At 42.5% G+C, this 17,132-nt stretch overlaps 1 protein-coding gene across 8 annotated transcripts in view; it reads right to left on the bottom strand.

The window, feature by feature from the left end:
• Window positions 1–17,132, bottom strand: part of ZNF143 (zinc finger protein 143) — an 88,298-nt gene that overhangs the window by 34,967 nt on the left and 36,199 nt on the right. For 7 of the 8 annotated variants that reach the window (XM_039471120.2, XM_074401077.1, XM_039471121.2 and 4 more), the window contains 4 exons: window positions 10,469–10,588; window positions 7,624–7,699; window positions 5,894–6,019; window positions 2,131–2,310 (listed from right to left, as the gene is read on the bottom strand). In XM_039471120.2, coding sequence (XP_039327054.1) covers window positions 2,131–2,310; window positions 5,894–6,019; window positions 7,624–7,699; window positions 10,469–10,588 — 502 coding nt within the window. The remainder of the gene's footprint in view (window positions 1–2,130; window positions 2,311–5,893; window positions 6,020–7,623; window positions 7,700–10,468; window positions 10,589–17,132) is intronic. The other variant, XM_074401076.1, reaches the window with a different exon arrangement.

Below are 17,132 nucleotides of genomic sequence, written 5' to 3'. Positions count from 1 at the left end.
AATAAAACGAATGCACATCCTGTACTACTCTCACATTTGCTTTTCCATTCTCATCCACCAAAAATACATCCACAAAATGGAGCATCAAAATTAAAAGCCTCTATACTGCAAACAGTACCATCAAGAGAATTAAAAAACTAGCCACAGAATGGAAGGAAATATTTGTAAATTATACATCTGATAAGAGACGTGGATCTAGAATTAGAAAATCATACAACTCAGTAATAGAGACAACCCAGTTTTTAAAAAGGGCAAAGGATCTAAACAGACATTTATCCAAAGAAGATACACACATGGCTAATAAATACATTTAAAAAATGTTTCAGCCAGGAGCGGTGGCTCACTCCTGTAATCCCAGCACTTTGGGAGGCCAAAGTGGGAGGATCACAAAGTCATGAATTTGAGACCAACCTGGCCAACATGGTGAAACCCCGTCTCTATTAAAAATGCAAAATTCATCCAGGCAGTGGCAGGCACCTGTAATCCCAGCTACTTAGGAGGCTGAGGCAGGAGAACTGCTTCAACCCGGGAGGCAGAGGTTGCAGTAAGCCAAGATCGGCACCACTGCACTCCAGCCTGGGTGACAGAGCAAGACTCCGTCTTGGGGGGAAAAAAAAAAGATGCTTTACATCATTAGCCATCAGGAAAATGCAAATCAAAAGTCAGAATGATTCGTGCCCACCCAGGAATGCCAAAAAAAAAAAAAAAAAAAGTCAGAATGAGATGCCAATTCATACCTACTAAGATGGCTATAATCAAAAAAGACAGTAATAATTGTTAGCTGGGATGTGGGGAAACTGGAACCCATATACATTGCAGGTAAGATTGTAAAATGGTGCAGCCACTTCAGAGAACAGTTTAGAAGTTCCTAAAATGTCAAGCACTGAGTTAGCATATGATCCAGCAAGTCCATTCCTAAGCACACCCAAGAGAAATGAAAACATGTCCACATAAAAACTTGTACATGAATGCTCATAGCCTATAAAGAATACATAAGATAAATGTAATCTATTATTATTCATAATAGCCAGAAAGTGAAAACAGCTGATGAATGAATAAACAAAATGTGGTATATCCATATAATGAAATACTATTAAGTTACTGAAAAACGAAATAATTTAAAAGATGCTATGATATGGCTAAACTTCAAAAACATGCTAAGAGAACGAAGTCAGACAAAACCCCACATATTGCATGATTCCATTTATATGACCATGTCCAGAATGGGAAAACCCATAGGAGGAAAAGTAGATTCGTGATTGCTTACAGCTGGCAGATGGAGTGGGGAAAGGATTCCTCCTAAATATGGAGTTTCTTTTAGGGGAAATGAAAATATTCCAAAATTGAATTGTGATAATGGTTGCACAACCTTGTGAATCTACTAAAAAACACTGAATCATATACTTTAAATGGATGAATTGTATAGTATATGAACTGTATTTCAATAAAGCAGTTTCCAAAAAAAAAGAATATATCCATGGACCACCCTTCCACCTCTCAAGCTTCTCAAAGTCCAGTCTAAGAAACACCTTAACTAGGACAGCACAACACATAAGGCCTCTGGCTACCTCTCAGGACTCACTTTGTAGAAATCTTCTAAATGTACTTGATGCTCCTGTCATATGGAACCACTGAATATCATGCTTTTTCATACCTTTGTGCCTTTTCCCATGACATTTTCTCTGCCAGGAATACACTTCTCTCATACATGGCAAACTTCAGGATTGAGTCTGTATGTCAAATTTCCCTCGAAAGCATTCCCAGAATGCTTCTCCCATTCCCACAGAAGTGACTGCTCCCTGCTCTGCTCCCATAGAATCTTGTCCATATAATGGGAGACACTGCAGCAACTGTATGTCTATTCTCTCTTCCCAAGTAGCCTGCCCTTGATAATGTCTTATCTCTCTCTATTTGATGCCTGGCAGGAGATACTCAACTGTCTCTTGAACAAATGAATGCATGAATGTTAAGGTGAAACTTTTAAAAGTTGCTTAATATCTTTCCACCATGCCAAGTGATAGAAAGGAGGGAAGAGATTAGTTGGAAATGGTTTCTGGAAAAGGCAGGAGTTAAAATGAGCCTTGGAAGATTAAAAAAAAAAAAAAAAAAAAAAAGATCAGAGAGTGTTACCTGTGTGTATCCTCACATGGTTTTTATAATTGGTTGCACTGGCAAATGCCCTCCCACATCCTGGCTCTGTGCAGTAGTAAGGTCTTTCTCCTGTGTGTGTCCTAACGTGCACTTTTCTGATATTTGATGTTGTAAACGACCGACCGCAGCCTTCAAAGGGACACTTAAAGGGCCTTTCTCCTGAAAACATAAAGGGTAATACATTAAATTGTGCAAAAATATATAGAAGACTGAAACCTCTTATCCACCAATCCCCCCTAAGATCATGCTCAAGACTCTAGCCATCTTGTGCTGAGCTTCCCTTTCGAGCATTTCTTTTTTGGGGGGAACTGCATCTTTCACTCCAAACTTAAATTAACATAAGAAACCAGGAATGGTATTCAAAACTAATCACTGATTACATGACTCTCCAAGACAGAATCAACCAGGTAGGCAAAAAATGAGCTATAAACAGCAAGAAGAAAACATAGGAAATACACAAGAAAAATACAGTCAAGAACATGGTTCCCTAAAAGCTTATCTCCTACTTGATTTATTCTACAATATCTTGAAGGAAAATAATTTTTGCTCTTTAAAAATATGGTGTTTTGGCCGGGCACGGTGGCTCAAGCCTGTAATCCTAGCACTTTGGGAGGCTGAGGCGGGTGGATCACAAGGTCGAGAGATCGAGACCAACCTGGTCAACATGGTGAAACCCCGTCTCTACTAAAAATACAAAAAATTAGCTGGGCATGGTGGTGCGTGCCTGTAATCCCAGCTACTCAGGAGGCTGAGGCAGGAGAATTGCCTGAACCCAGGAGGCGGAGGTTGCGGTGAGCCGAAATCGCGCCATTGCACTCCAGCCTGGGTAACAAGAGCGAAACTCCGTCTCAAAAAAAAAAAAAAAAAATATGGTGTTTTGCAGCCAGGCATAGTGGCTCATGCCTATAATCCCAGCACTTTGAGAGGCCAAGACGGGCAAATCACAAGGTCAGGAGTTCGAAACCATCCTGACCAACATGGTGAAACACTATCTCTACTAATAATATAAAAATTAGCCGGGCATGGTGGTGCATATCTGTAATCCCAGCTACTCAGGAGGCTGAGGCAGAAGAATCGCTTGAACCCCGGAGAAGGAGGTTGCAGTGAGCTGACATTGCACCACAGCACTCCAGCGTGGGCAACAGAGTGAGACTCCATCTCCAAAACAACAACAACAACAACAAACGGTGTTTTGACCAGCCTGGCCAACATGGTGAAAACCTGTCTCTACTAAAAATACAAAAAATTAGCCAGGCATGGTAGCACACACCTATAATCCCAATTACTTGGGAGGCTGAGGCAGGAGAACTGCTTGAACCCGGGAGGCGGAGGTTGCAGCGAGCCAAGATCGTGCCACTGCACTCCAACCTGCGTGACAGAATGAGACTCTTATCTTAAGGAAAAAAAATGGTGTTTTAACTAATATTCAGCAAGATAATGCCTAACATTAACTGTATTAGGAAATAATACATTCAACAAATACTTCTTATTGAACCAAAAGAAAAAAAAAAAAAGAAAATCTAGGGCCTAGCATATAATATGTGTCAAAAATACCTGCTGGACATACTCCTCCTCCTCTCATAATCTAAGTTTATGAAAATGTCTGGCCAGGTACAGTAGTGCATGCCTGTATTCCCAGCACTTTGAGAGGTAAGGCATGTGGCTCACTGAGCCCAGGAGTTCAACACCAGCCAGGGCAACATGGCAAAACCCCAGCTCTACAAAAAATTAGCCAGGAGTGTGGTGCACACTGGTAGTCCCAGCTACTCCACAGGGTGAGATGGGGGGCAGGGATCACCTGAGCCCAAGAAGTTGAGGCAATAGTGAGCTGTGATTGCGCCACTGTACACCAGTCTAGGCATCGAAGTAAGACACTGTCTCAAAACAAACAAACAAACAAAAAACCTGCTTTACCTACTATGTTCCTTTCCTTCATATTTGCTTTATACAATCTTGGAACACGAAAGGTCTTTAAACTGTCAAGCAAGAAGTAGCCTTTGCTTTTAATTCCCATGTACCCTTTTCTAGGATGAGCTCAAATTACGCAAACAAGCTCTGAGGAAGGAAAAAAAACCTCTCTCTATGTAGACAGATACAGATATTTATCCATATATAGTAAGTTTGTTAAATTTTTTGACACGGAGCCTCACTATGTTGCTCAGGCTGGAATGCAGTGGCTCTTCACAGGCACGATGGTTACACACTGCAGCCTCGAACTCCTGCCCTCAAGCAATCCTCCCATCCTAGCCTCGTGGGTAGCTCAGACCACAGGCATATGCCACCACACCTGACTAGTTTATTTTTCTTTTTGTCAAATGAAATTATGATTTCCCTATTGGTGGAACCATTCCAAAAGATTTCTTCCTATTAAGTACGAAATCATTTTAAAATGAGCAGGAATCTTTGATCCCATCTTTAGTAAGTTTTATTCACTATGTCAGCCTAAGAAGAACAAAAAGTTTATTTTGGGCAAGTCTCTTCTTTTGTATCTGGATGACCTCTAAAGTATTCCCAGCTCTGACATGCTATGATAGGGAATCAACTATTCTAGGATAATTTTCATTGTGTTACTATTCTGATTCTGTAACATCATGTTTTGTTTTTGCACTGAAATCTTCTGTGTTGTTACAGAAGTCCCTATGCTCCTTACTCAATCCAACACTATACCAATGAAAATATCATGATTTTAAAGCTGTTATATGAACATGTGGTTTGACAAATGAATACTAAGAAAGAAATCACAATCCTGACATTTTAAAATCAGTATTTATAATATTAGACTATTTGGTTTTATGTAACTTTTATATAACAAGTTGGTTTTATTTGCAAATCCAAACAGAATTTACAGGGGCTTGGAAATACTTGCCTATGAAACAATAAATAAAAAGTGCATGAATGAGATGGAAGCAGAGACCTACAGCTCTGTTCCTGAATGTTGTAAAGTCAATTTGGGGTCATACTTGAGTTGCAGCTTAAACATTAACAGCTTCAAGAATCCTACATGGAAATTAGCTAAACTTTTTCAGCTATTTCTGCACATGGGGATACAGTTATTATACCATGTTTAAAACATCTATACTAAAATCCCAAATTAAATTATCTTATACTGTAATATTTAGTCAACAGCTTATAAGAGCATCTCTTATCAACAGCTTCTGAACTTTTTCTAGCTCCAATCCAAAGCAAATATTTACCTTACTAATACCAATTCCACAAGTAATCAAGTATAAGGAGGAGAGGAGATAGGGAGAAAATAATTAAGTATTATTTAGGAAAAGAAGATAAAATTTAAAGAGAAGAAGAAATGATCACAAAAAGAAATGAGCCTTTTCATCTGTGGCGCTATTGGGGTTCACACACTTTCTTTAGTAGCTGCTTAATAAAGGAGAAACAATTGAATGCCTTAGGTTCTATCTCAGCTTGGCTACTAATTAGATGTGTAATCCTAAGTAAATAAGCTTGTTGCCTAGACAGCTCCTAAAATCTGAGAGAGCTGGTGGTCTAGAGACATTGTTAATCTTTTCTGGGACATGGACCCTTTGAGAATCTAACAGAGCTATTGGGCCCTCATCCTGAAAAACAGCAGACACGCACAAACAGCAAGTCATATGGAATTTCAGAGGTTTAAGAAAAGCCATTGATAGTGATTCCCTGAAACTCTTCCAGAGACTCCTTCCTCAAGTCCCCTCCCTGCAGATTAAGAATTTCTGGCCTAAATATGACACTCTGTTTCTACTAGTACCTGTATGAGTTCTGATATGTTTCTGTAGATCTCCTGAAGTTTTGAAAGATTTAGTACAATTATCTTCTGAACACCGATATGGCTTTTCTCCTGTATGAGTTCTGACATGACTTTTTAATCCATAACCTTTAAAAAAAAATTAAAAGACATTTAATTACACAATACTCCTCTAAACATACACATTGAGATTAAGCTACTGAAAAATACAGTCAATACCAAGTATAAAATATTAGGCATATACACAGAATACTTAAAATGTTCTAAAGGGCTGGGTGTGGTGGCTCACACCTGTAACCCTGGCACTTTGGGAGGCAGAGGCGGGCAGATCACCTGAAGTCAGGTGTTTGAGACCAGCCTGGCCAACATGGTGAAACCCATCTCTACTAAAAATACAAAAAATTATCCAGGTACGGTGGCGTGCGCCTGTTGTCCTGGCTACTCGGGAGACTGAGAGAGGAGAATCGCTTGAACCCAGGAGGTGGAGGTTTGAGTGAGCCGAGATGACGCAATTGCACTCCAGCCTGGGCAACAAAGTAAGACTTCATCTCAAAAAAAAAAAAAAGTAAAAATGTATCATAGCTCAGGACTGCCATGCTGAAAATTGAACAGTTTCATCTCTGTCTAGAAGAGGTTGTGTGTTTCTTTTTTTAAAGTGCCTCAATTTTATTAGATGTTCTCATACTCCAAAGGCTCAAAGTGGAATCAAGACATGGAATGAAGAATGGAAATCGGGAGGCCTGGTGCCAGTCCCGGCCCCAGTCCTGGCCCCACTGGATGCATCTCTGGAGAGGCCCCATCCCACTACTTAGGTCTGTCCTAATGTTAGAGTCTACAGCAGCCTTTAAAGCTTAGCTTTTGGCTGGGTGCAGTGGCTCATGCCTGTAATCCGAGCACTTTGGGAGGCTGTGGCAGATGGATCACCTGAGGTCGGGAGTTTGAGACCAGCCTGACCAAGGAGTAAAACCAACTCTACCAAAAATAAAAAAATTAGTTGGGTATGGTGGCGCATGCCTGTAATCCCGGCTACTCTGGAGGCTGAAGCAGGAGAATCGCCTGAGTCTGGGAAGCAGAGATTGTGGTGAGTCAAGATTGCATCACTGCACCCTAGACTGGGCGACAAGAGTGAAATACCATCTAAAATACAAAAAAACAAATGAACAAAAAAGTTTGGCTTTTATTTTCCCGCCAAATATAAACAGAATGTGAAGTGAAAAGTAACAAACATAGCAGGCTGGTTGGGTGTGTGGTAGCTCACACCTGTAATTCCAGCACTTTGGTAGGCTGAGGCGGATGGATCACTTGAGACCAGGAGTTTGAGACCAGCCTGGCTAACATAGCAAAATACCACCTCTACTAAAAATAAAAAAATATTAACCCAGCTACTCAGGAGACTGTGGCACTAGAATTGCTTGAACCTGGGAGGTGGTGTGTACAGTGAGCCAAGATCCTGCCACTGCACTCCAATGTGAGTGAAAGAGTGAAAATGTCTCCCAAAAAAAAAAAAAAGAGAGAGAGAGAAAAAAACACAGCAGGCAGAGACAGGTCAGTGGAGAAAAGAACAAAGAGGGATGTAGAGTAAACAGGACAAAAGGCAGTTATGAGAGAGACTGAAAAACTGATCATGTGCTTCTACAGATTCAGACACAGCCAAAAGATTAGTTCCTTCCACTCGGCAGTTTCTACTTGACCCCTAATTGGAACCATGAAAAGAACAAAATTCATATTTTTACCTGTTGCAAATGCCTTCCCACAGCCTGCATGCTCACACTGATAAGGCCGATCTCCTGTGTGTGACCTCTCATGGACCTGTGATTAAAATGCAGGCATAATTCTATTTCCTTTAAGTATTCCACAGGAAGATGGTTGCAACAGAGACCTATTTTTTCCCACACTGCTAAATGATTTTGTTGTATGCGTTATTTAAAAAAAAAAAAAAAAAAAAAAAGGCATGATGCAGTGGCTCACGCCTGTAATCCCAGCACTTTGGGAAGCTGAGGCATGCGGATCATGGGGTCAGGAGTTCAAGAGCAGCCTGGCCAACATAGTGAAACCCTGTCTCTACTAAAAATACAAAAAATCAGCCAGGTGTGGTGGCAGGCACCTGTAATCCCAGCTTCTCAGGAGGCTGAGGCAGGAGAATTGCTTGAACCTGGGAGGTGGAGGTTGCAGTGAGCTGAGATCATGCCATTGTACTCCAGCCTGGGTGAAAGTTTGAGACTTCGTCTCAAAAAAAAAAAAAAGAAAAACAACCTACAAAAAAAAAAAAAAAACCTTCACAAAAACGGTAGTCCAATGGTTCTCAATACAGACCCAAATATAAATATTAAGAGTTACTTGCTAATATTTTAAGTAGGGAACAGCAATGTTCGAGGTCTGAGCTTTCTAAAGTGATCAAAGGTATTTGCATAAAACATGCACATGATGAGAAACCAGAAGCAGGGGGCTGGGAGAGGCTACACAATGTAAGGTTAAAAGTGTGGAGGCTTGCCAGGCGTGGTGGCTCAAGCCTGCAATCCCAGCACTTTGGGAGGCCGAGGCGGGTGGATCACAAGGTCAAGAGATCGAGACCATACTGGTCAACATGGTGAAACCCCATCTCTACTAAACATACAAAACATTAGCTGGGCATGGTAGCGCATGCCTGTAATCCCAGCTACTCAGGAGGCTGAGGCAGGAGAACTGCTTGAACCCAGGAGGCAGAGGTTGTGGTGAGCCGAGATCGCACCATTGCACTCCAGCCTGGGTAACAAGAGCAAAAACTCCGTCTCAAAAAAAAAAAAGTGTGGAGGCTGGGGCCGGGCGCGGTGGCTCACGCCTATAATCCCAGCACTTTGGGAGGCCAAGGCGGGTGGATCATGAGGTCAAGAGATCGAGACCATCCTGGTCAACGAGGCGAAACCCATCTCTACTAAAAATACAAAAATTAGCTGGGCATGGTGGTGCGTGCCTGTAGTTCCAGCTACTCGGGAGGCTGAGGCAGGAGGATTGCTTGAACCCGGGGCGGAGGTTGTGGTGAGCCGAGATGGCGCCATTGCACTCCAGCCTGGGTAACAAGAGCAAAACTCCGTCTCAAAAAAAAAAAAAAAAAAAGTGTGGAGGCTGCTGCTAGAGGGGCCTGGATCTGAGGCAAGGATCCACCAGCTGCCTAGTGGTGTGGTCATGGAGCTTGCCTTCTCTAAGCCTGAAGGTCTCTCTAAAAAGTGGGGACACAATAGTATCAACCATAGAGGGTTGCCGTGACAAATGAGTAACAATGACAATGGCTAACATTTACTAAACATTTACTATATCAGGCCACTCTCTTTAGTACTTTATGTATACCATATAAACTTCTGAGAGGGAGATTAACTCTTAGAATCTAATTTCATACATGAGGAAAATCAGGTACTAAGGTCAACTAACATGCCAAGGTTATTGATAAATAGTGAAGATGGGCCCTAGGGCCACTAATCCAAATATGCTAAGCACACACTTCCTGACACATTGAAAGTTATTTAACAACTCTTTGCCAAGCACGGTGGCTCACGCCTGTAATCCCAGCACTTTGGGAGGCTGAAGTGGGTGGATCACAAAGGTCAGGAGTTCAAGACCAGCCTGGCCAACATGGCGAAACCTTGTCTCTACTAAAAATACAAAAATGAGCTGGGCCTGATGGTGCGTGTCTATAATCCCAGCTAACTCAGGAGGCTGAGGCAGGAGAATCGCTTGAACCTGGAGGGCAAAGGTTGCAGTGAGCCAAGATGGTGGCACTGATCTCCAGCCTGAGTGACAGAGCAGGACTCCTTCTCAAAAAAAACCCCAAAAAAACAAATCTTAGCTATTATTGAGTCATGATATGTTCTGTTATGTATAACAGCAAGTAAAATAAAAATACTTAGCCTAAATATTAATTTTTAAAATTTATTTTGTTTTGAGATAGAGTTTTCCTCTTTGTTGCCCAGGCTAGAGTACAGTGGCACAATCTCAATTCACTGCAACTTCCGCCTCTCCTGTCTCAGCCTCTAGAGTAGCTGGGATTACAGGCACCTGCCACTATGCCCAGCTAATTTTTGTATTTTTAGTAGAGATGGGGTTTCACCATGTTGGCCAGGCTGGTCTTGAACTCTTGACCTCAGGTGATCCACCCGCCTTGGCCTCCCAAAGTGCTGGGATTACAGGCCCGAGCCACCAGGCCCAGCCTTAGCCCAACTATATAAAAGACAAATTAATACCAACTTTTGCTAGATTTCAGAGAATTAACAGAAATGTGTGATTACACACATATCTCAAATATAATTATATAAATTTCACACTTGACAACATATATTCAAATACGTAGAGTACCTACTATGTGCCAGGTAGTATGCTGGACATCAGGGATACAGAGATGAAAAAAACATAGTCCAGGCCCTCCAAAAACTGGCAGTCTCTAAAGTCTACACAGGTTTTTACGTATCTGTGTATGAGTGTGACCAAGTGTCAGTATCTTGATAAGTGGGAGAAATCAGTGGCATTTGAATTACACAAAAATATGATCTTAGTATTTAATATCCTAGGTATTCTCATAACTAGGTGGAACATTTCTTTTATATATACCTTAAGATGATGAGCTGTTGTATATAATTTTCCACATCCATCATATTCACATCGAAATGCCTTCTCTCCACTCTGTTGAGATTTAGCAGTTACTCTTGTTGCATGTCCTTGTAAAACAATCTAAATAAAATAAATAGTATTATTTAAATTACTTAAGCCAGGCACAGTGGCTCATGCCAGTAATCCTAGCACTTTGGGAGGCAGAGGTAGGCAGATCGTTTGAGCCCAGGAGTTCAAGACTAGCCTGGGCAACATGGCAAAACCCTTTCTCTATTCAAAAAAATATTAAAAACTTAGCCGGGTGTGGTGATGCATCTGTGGTCCCAGGTACTTGGGAAGCTGAGGTAGGAGGATCACCTGACCCCAGGGAGGTCGAGGTCAAGGCTGCAGTGAGCTGTGATTGCACCACTGCATTCCAGCCTGGGTGATAGAGTAAGACCTGTCTCAATAGATAACCAAAAAATAACAAGCTAGGCACTGTTACTCACACCAGTAATCCCAGCACTTTGTGAGGCCGAAGAGTGTGGATCACCTGAGGTTTAAGAGTTCGAGACCAGCCTGGCCAACATTGTGAAACCCCAACTCTACTAAAAATATAAAAACTAGCTGCGCATGGTGGCGTGTGCCTATAATTCCAGCTACTCGGGAGGCAGAGACAAGAGAATTGCTTGAACCTGGGAGGCAGAGGTTGCAGTGAGCCAAGATCATGCCACTGCACTCCAGCCTGGACAACAAAGCAAGACTCAGTCTCCAAAAAAAAAAACAGAATAAAAAATAATAATACAGGCCAGGTGCGGTGGCTCAAGCCTGTAATCCCAGCACTTTGGGAGGCCGAGGCGGATGGATCATGAGGTCAAGAGATTGAGACAATCCTGGTCAACGCGGTGAAACCCCATCTCTACTAAAAATACAAAAAAAAAATTAGCTGGGCATGGTGGCACGTGCCTATAATCCCAGCTACTCAGGAGGCTGAGGCAGGAGAATTGCCTGAACCCAGGAGGCGGAGGTTGCAGTGAGCCAAGATCACGCCATTGCACTCCAGCCTGGGTAACAAGAGCGAAACTCCATCTCAAAAAAAGAAAAAAAATAATAATAATACAGACATAAGGCCGGGCGCGGTGGCTCAAGCCTGTAATCCCAGCACTTTGGGAGGCTGAGGCGGGTGGATCACGAGGTCAAGAGATCGAGACCATCCTGGTCAACATGGTGAAACCCTGTCTCTACTAAAAATACTAAAAATTAGCTGGGCATGGCGGCGCGTGCCTGTAATCCCAGCTACTCAGAAGGCTGAGGCAGGAGAATTGCCTGAACCCAGGAGGCGGAGGCTGCAGTGAGCCGAGGTCGCGCCATTGCACTCCAGCCTGGGTAACAAGAGCAAAACTCCACCTCAAAAAAAAAAAAAATAAATAATAATAATAATAATAATAATAATACAGACATAAAATAGATAAATTATGATTTTCAGAATAAAAAAGACTGAAACTGTTATGTGGGTTTCCAATCTTAGGTCATTACTTTACTAGGACTCTCTCACCCTGAGTCAGTCAGGTTGATTCCATTGCATGGTTGAAGTTAGTGGTTCTGACAGTAGTCAAAAGGAGAGTCACAAAAATGCACAGCTAGAGCTCACAGATCTGTTCCTACTCTAGAAAATCAACCCAAGTAGCATCTCCATTGTATGCACGTTTTCCTTGATATACTCAAGTAATCTATTTGCCTGCTTTTTTTTAGAACCCCTGTCCTAAAAACATCGTCAAAATCGTTTTCAATTTCAAAAGCAATGAGAAAGAGGGGATTAGGTCATTTCAGTCACCTACAGGAAACATTAGAATCCATATGATACTAGTCTGTACTTATATTCAATAGAAGATCATTTCTCTGGGATATAATACCATAAAAATCCAAACACTGATTTTTAAAGGCTTTTTAAAATAGAAATCAAGATATCATAAAAATTGAAGAATGACTTTCTTTTCTGTGGGCCATGAAATGATAGTGTTGTAATATCCTATCTCTGCAGATTGTCACACACGGCACATAATTCTGGGTAATGGCCTACTACAATTACACGCATGCCAGAATGCTAAGGAAAGAGAAAGGAGGAGTTACAGAGGCTAGAATAACGGTGTGGGAATTAAAAAGTACCCTACATTAGATGACAAGAGTACAGAAAACTTTGACTTTCCCTTGTAATATAAATCAACTAAATAACAAGCAGTAGAGATCTCCATATAATCATTAAATTACAAGCTATTTATTTTGTCATGCTTATACTGTGGTATGCCCATTAAATGTTGCAGACCATAATTTTCTTAATCAAGGTAGATCTCTGTTGATAAAATATGTGTATAAAAGTATGCATAATTCTCAGTGGGCAAAAGGAAACTGTTTATTATAAACTGAAAAGTGCCTATACAAAGAATGATATAATTCCACATCTTCTCTGCTTAGGAGATTCCATCTCCCTACTTCCATAAGGCCTGTTCTCACCATTCAAAGCACAGATGATTCTTCAATTCCTCAGCATAACTGTAATATTTAGCTTGTATCACTGGTGTGAAACTTGAAACAACTGTCATAAAAATATTTATATTTCCTTCTCTTCCCTATTAGTCTATCAGCTACTTGAAATCAAGGACTGTGTCTTATATGCCTTCATAACTCACAGTGCTAGGTTCACTCTGAAAATGTCACAAGATCTATAAAATTCATACCACTAAAATATATGAACAGAATCACAAGGAATTTTTCTTTTTAGGAGTAATTTTAAAGTTCTAAAATTAAGATGGTGATCATTGTTCAACTTTTTGAATTTACTAAAAACCACTTAGCTGTACACTCTAAATGGGTATATTTAAACTATGTAGGTTGTGCCAGGCATGGTGACTCAGGCCTGTAATCCCAGTACTTTGGGAGGCTGACACAGGTGGATCACCTGAGGTCAAGAGTTTGACACCAGCCTGACAAACATTGTGAAACCCCGTCTCTACTAAAAATACAAAATTAGGGCTGGGAGCAGTAGTTCATGCCTGTAAAACCAGCACTTTGGGAGGCCAAGGTGGGTGGATCATCTGAGGTCAGGAGTTTGAGACCAGCCTGGCCAACACAGAAAAACTCCATCTCTACTAAAAATACAAAAATTAGCCAGTCATTGTGGCATGTGCTTGTAATCCCAGCTACTAAGGGCGCTGAGGCAGGAGAATCACTTGAACCCGGGAGATGGAGGTTGCAGTGAGCTGAGATCACGCCACTGCACCTCTAACCTGGGCAACATGGCAAGACTCTGTCTCAAAACAAATAAAAAACCACACACAATTGGCCAGTCATGGTGGCTCACGCCTGTAATCCCAGCTACTTGGGAGGCTGAGGCAGGAGAATGGCTTGAACCCAGAAGGTGGAGGTTGCAGTGAGCCAAGATCGCGCCATTGCACTCCAGCCTGGGCAACAAGACTGAAACTCCATCTCGAAATGAATAAATAAATAAATAGCATGTAGGCTGGACACAGTGGCTCAAGCTTATAATCCCAGCACTTTTGGAGGCCAAGGAAGGCAGATCATTTGAGCTCAGGAGTTCAAGACTAACCTGGGCAAATGGTGAAACCCCATCTCTACAAAAAAAAAAAAAAAAAGCAAAAAAATTAGCTGTGTATGGTGGCACCTGCCTATAGTTATCTCTATTCAGGGGACTGAGGTGAGAGGACTGCTTGAGTTTAGAAGGTTAGGCTGCAGCAAGCTGTGTTTGTGCCACTGCACTCCAGCCTGGGTGAGACTGAAATATCTGTCTCAATAAATAAATAAATATTATAGAAATAAAATAGACAAAATTGTGGTGACAAAGTGAGACCCTATCTCAAAAAAAAGTATGTAAAATACATCTTTTTTTTTTTTTTGAGAGAGAGTCTTGCTCTGTTCCCCAGGCTGGAGTGCAGTGGCATGATCCTGGCTCACTGCAACCTCTGCCTTCCAGGTTCAAACGATTCTCCTGCCTCAGCCTCCTGAGCATCTGGGATTACAGGCAGGTGCCACCATCTTTTTTTTTTTTTTTGAGAGAGAGTCTTGCTCTGTCCCCCAGGCTGGAGTGCAGTGGCATGATCTCGGCTCACTGCAACCTCTGCCTCCCAGGTTCAAACGATTCTCCTGCCTCAGCCTCCTGAGCATCTGGGATTACAGGCAGGTGCCACCATGCCCAGCTAATTTTTGTATTTTTAGTAGAGACGGGATTTCACCATGTTGGCCAGGATGGTCTCCATCTCCTGACCTCATGATCCACCTGCCTCCGCCTCCCAAGTGCTGGGATTACAGGCATGAGCCACAGCGCCGGCCTTTTTTTTAAGAGACTGGCATCTTGCTATGTTGTCCACACTAGACTTCAGTTCTTGGGCTCAAGGAATACTCCTGCCTCAGCCTCTTGAAGAGCTGGGACTACAGGCATGCACCACTGTGCCCAGCTAGTATGTGAAATATATCTTAATAAAACTCTAAGAAATGGAAATAAAATGTAAGTGGAATAAAAAGTTTCTTTAGGCCAAATGCAGTGGTTCATACCTGTAATTCCAACACTTTGGGAGGGCAAGATGGGAAGATCACTTGAGCCTCAGGAGTTTGAGACCAGCATGGGAAATACGGGGGGACCCCTATTTCTATAAAAAATTTTTTAAAACCTAGCTAGGTGTGGTGGTGTGTACCTGTGGTCCCAGCTACTTGGGAGGCTGAGGTTGGAAGGATCACCTGAGCCTGGGAGATCAAGGCTGCAGTAAGCTATGATCACCCCACTGCACTCCAGCTTGAGAGTCAGAATGAGATCCTGTCTCAAAAAAATCAGTTTCTGATAATTTCTCATGAAAACAGAAAAGCCTCTATGAACCCTTTAAAAATCAGCTAATTTTTTTTTTTTTTTTTTTTGAGACGGAGTTTCACTCTTGTTACCCAGGCTGGAGTGCAATGGCACGATCTCGGCTCACCACAACCTCCGCCTCCTGGGTTCAGGCAATTCTCCTGCCTCAGCCTCCTGAGTAGCTGGGATTACAGGCACGTGCCACCATGCCCAGCTAATGTTTTTTTGTATTTTTAGTAGAGACGGGGTTTCACCATGTTGACCAGGATGGTCTCGATCTCTTGACCTCGTGATCCACCCGCCTCGGCCTCCCAAAGTGCTGGGATTACAGGCTTGAGCCACCGCGCCCGGCCTTCATCTATTATTTTAATAACTTTTTTTTTTCATGTATTATAACAGCAACAAATGTATACTGGAGGGATCTGGATACCATAGTGAAGAATAAAAAGTTCAGCCAGGCACAGTGGCTCACACCTGTAATCCCAATACTTTGAGAGTCTGAGGCAGGTGGATCACTTGAGCCCAGGAGTTGGAGACCAGCCTGGACAACATGGCAAAACCCCATCTCTACAAAAAATTACAAAAATTCGTTAGGCGGCCGGGTGCAGTGGCTCAAGCCTGTAATCCCAGCACTCTGGGAGGCCAAGGCGGATGGATCACGAGGTCAAGAGATCGAGACCATTCCGGTCAACATGGTGAAACCCCGTCTCTACTAAAAATACAAAAAACGGCCGGGCGCGGTGGCTCAAGCCTGTAATCCCAGCACTTTGGGAGGCCGAGGCGGGTGGATCACGAGGTCGAGAGATCGAGACCATTCTGGTCAACATGGTGAAACCCCGTCTCTACTAAAAATACAAAAAACTAGCTGGGCATGGTGGTGCGTGCCTGTAATCCCAGCTACTTAGGAGGCTGAGGCAGGAGAATTGCCTGAGCCCAGGAGGCGGAGGTTGCGGTGAGCCGGGATCGCGCCATTGCACTCCAGCCTGGGCAACAAGAGCGAAACTCCGTCTCCAAAAAAAAAAAAAAAAAAAAAAATACAAAAAACTAGCTGGGCATGGTGGCGTGTGCCTGTAATCCCAGCTACTCAGGAGGCTGAGGTAGGAGAATTGCTTGAACCCAGGAGGCGGAGGTTGCGGTGAGCCGAGATGGCGCCACTGCACTCTAGCCTGGGTAACAAGAGTGAAACTCCGTCTCAAAAAAAAAAAAAAAAAAAAAAAAATTCGTTAGGCATGGTGGTACGTGCCTGTCATCCCATCTACTTGAGGGGCTGAGGTGGGAGGACTGCTTGAACTCAGGAGGTTGAGACTGCAGTGAGCCAAGACTGTGCCACTGCGCTCCAGCCTGGGTAACAAATGAGACCTGTCTCAAAAAGAAAAAAAAAGTTCAAGTGTGCTATAATTCCACCATCCAGGAAAAATTACTGTTAAGTTCTTGGTGTACTTCCATTCAGTATTTTTTATTTTTATTTATTTTAGAGACAAGGTCTTACTTTGTCACTGAGGCTAGAGTACAGTAGCATAATCATAGCTCACTGCACCCTCTAACTCTGGGGCTCAAGTGGTCCCCTTGCCTCAGCCTCCCAAGTAGTTAGGACAACAGGTGTGTACCACCACACGCAGTTAGTTTTTAACAAAAAATTTGTAGAGATGGAGTCTTGTCACGTTGTCTAGGTTGTTCTTGAACTTCTGGCCTCAAGCAGTCCTCCTACTTTGGCCTCCCAAAGTGCTGGGATTACAGGTGTGAGCCACCGGGCCAGCCCAGTGTTTTTTAAATATACATGAAAGTGTAGAGCTTTATTTTAGTAGAATTGGCATCAGGTTTTATATGATT

This window comes from Saimiri boliviensis, chromosome 6 (assembly GCF_048565385.1).
Source record: "Saimiri boliviensis isolate mSaiBol1 chromosome 6, mSaiBol1.pri, whole genome shotgun sequence".
Lineage (NCBI taxonomy): Eukaryota > Metazoa > Chordata > Mammalia > Primates > Cebidae > Saimiri > Saimiri boliviensis.
This window is presented reverse-complemented; position numbering and strand designations above follow the sequence as displayed.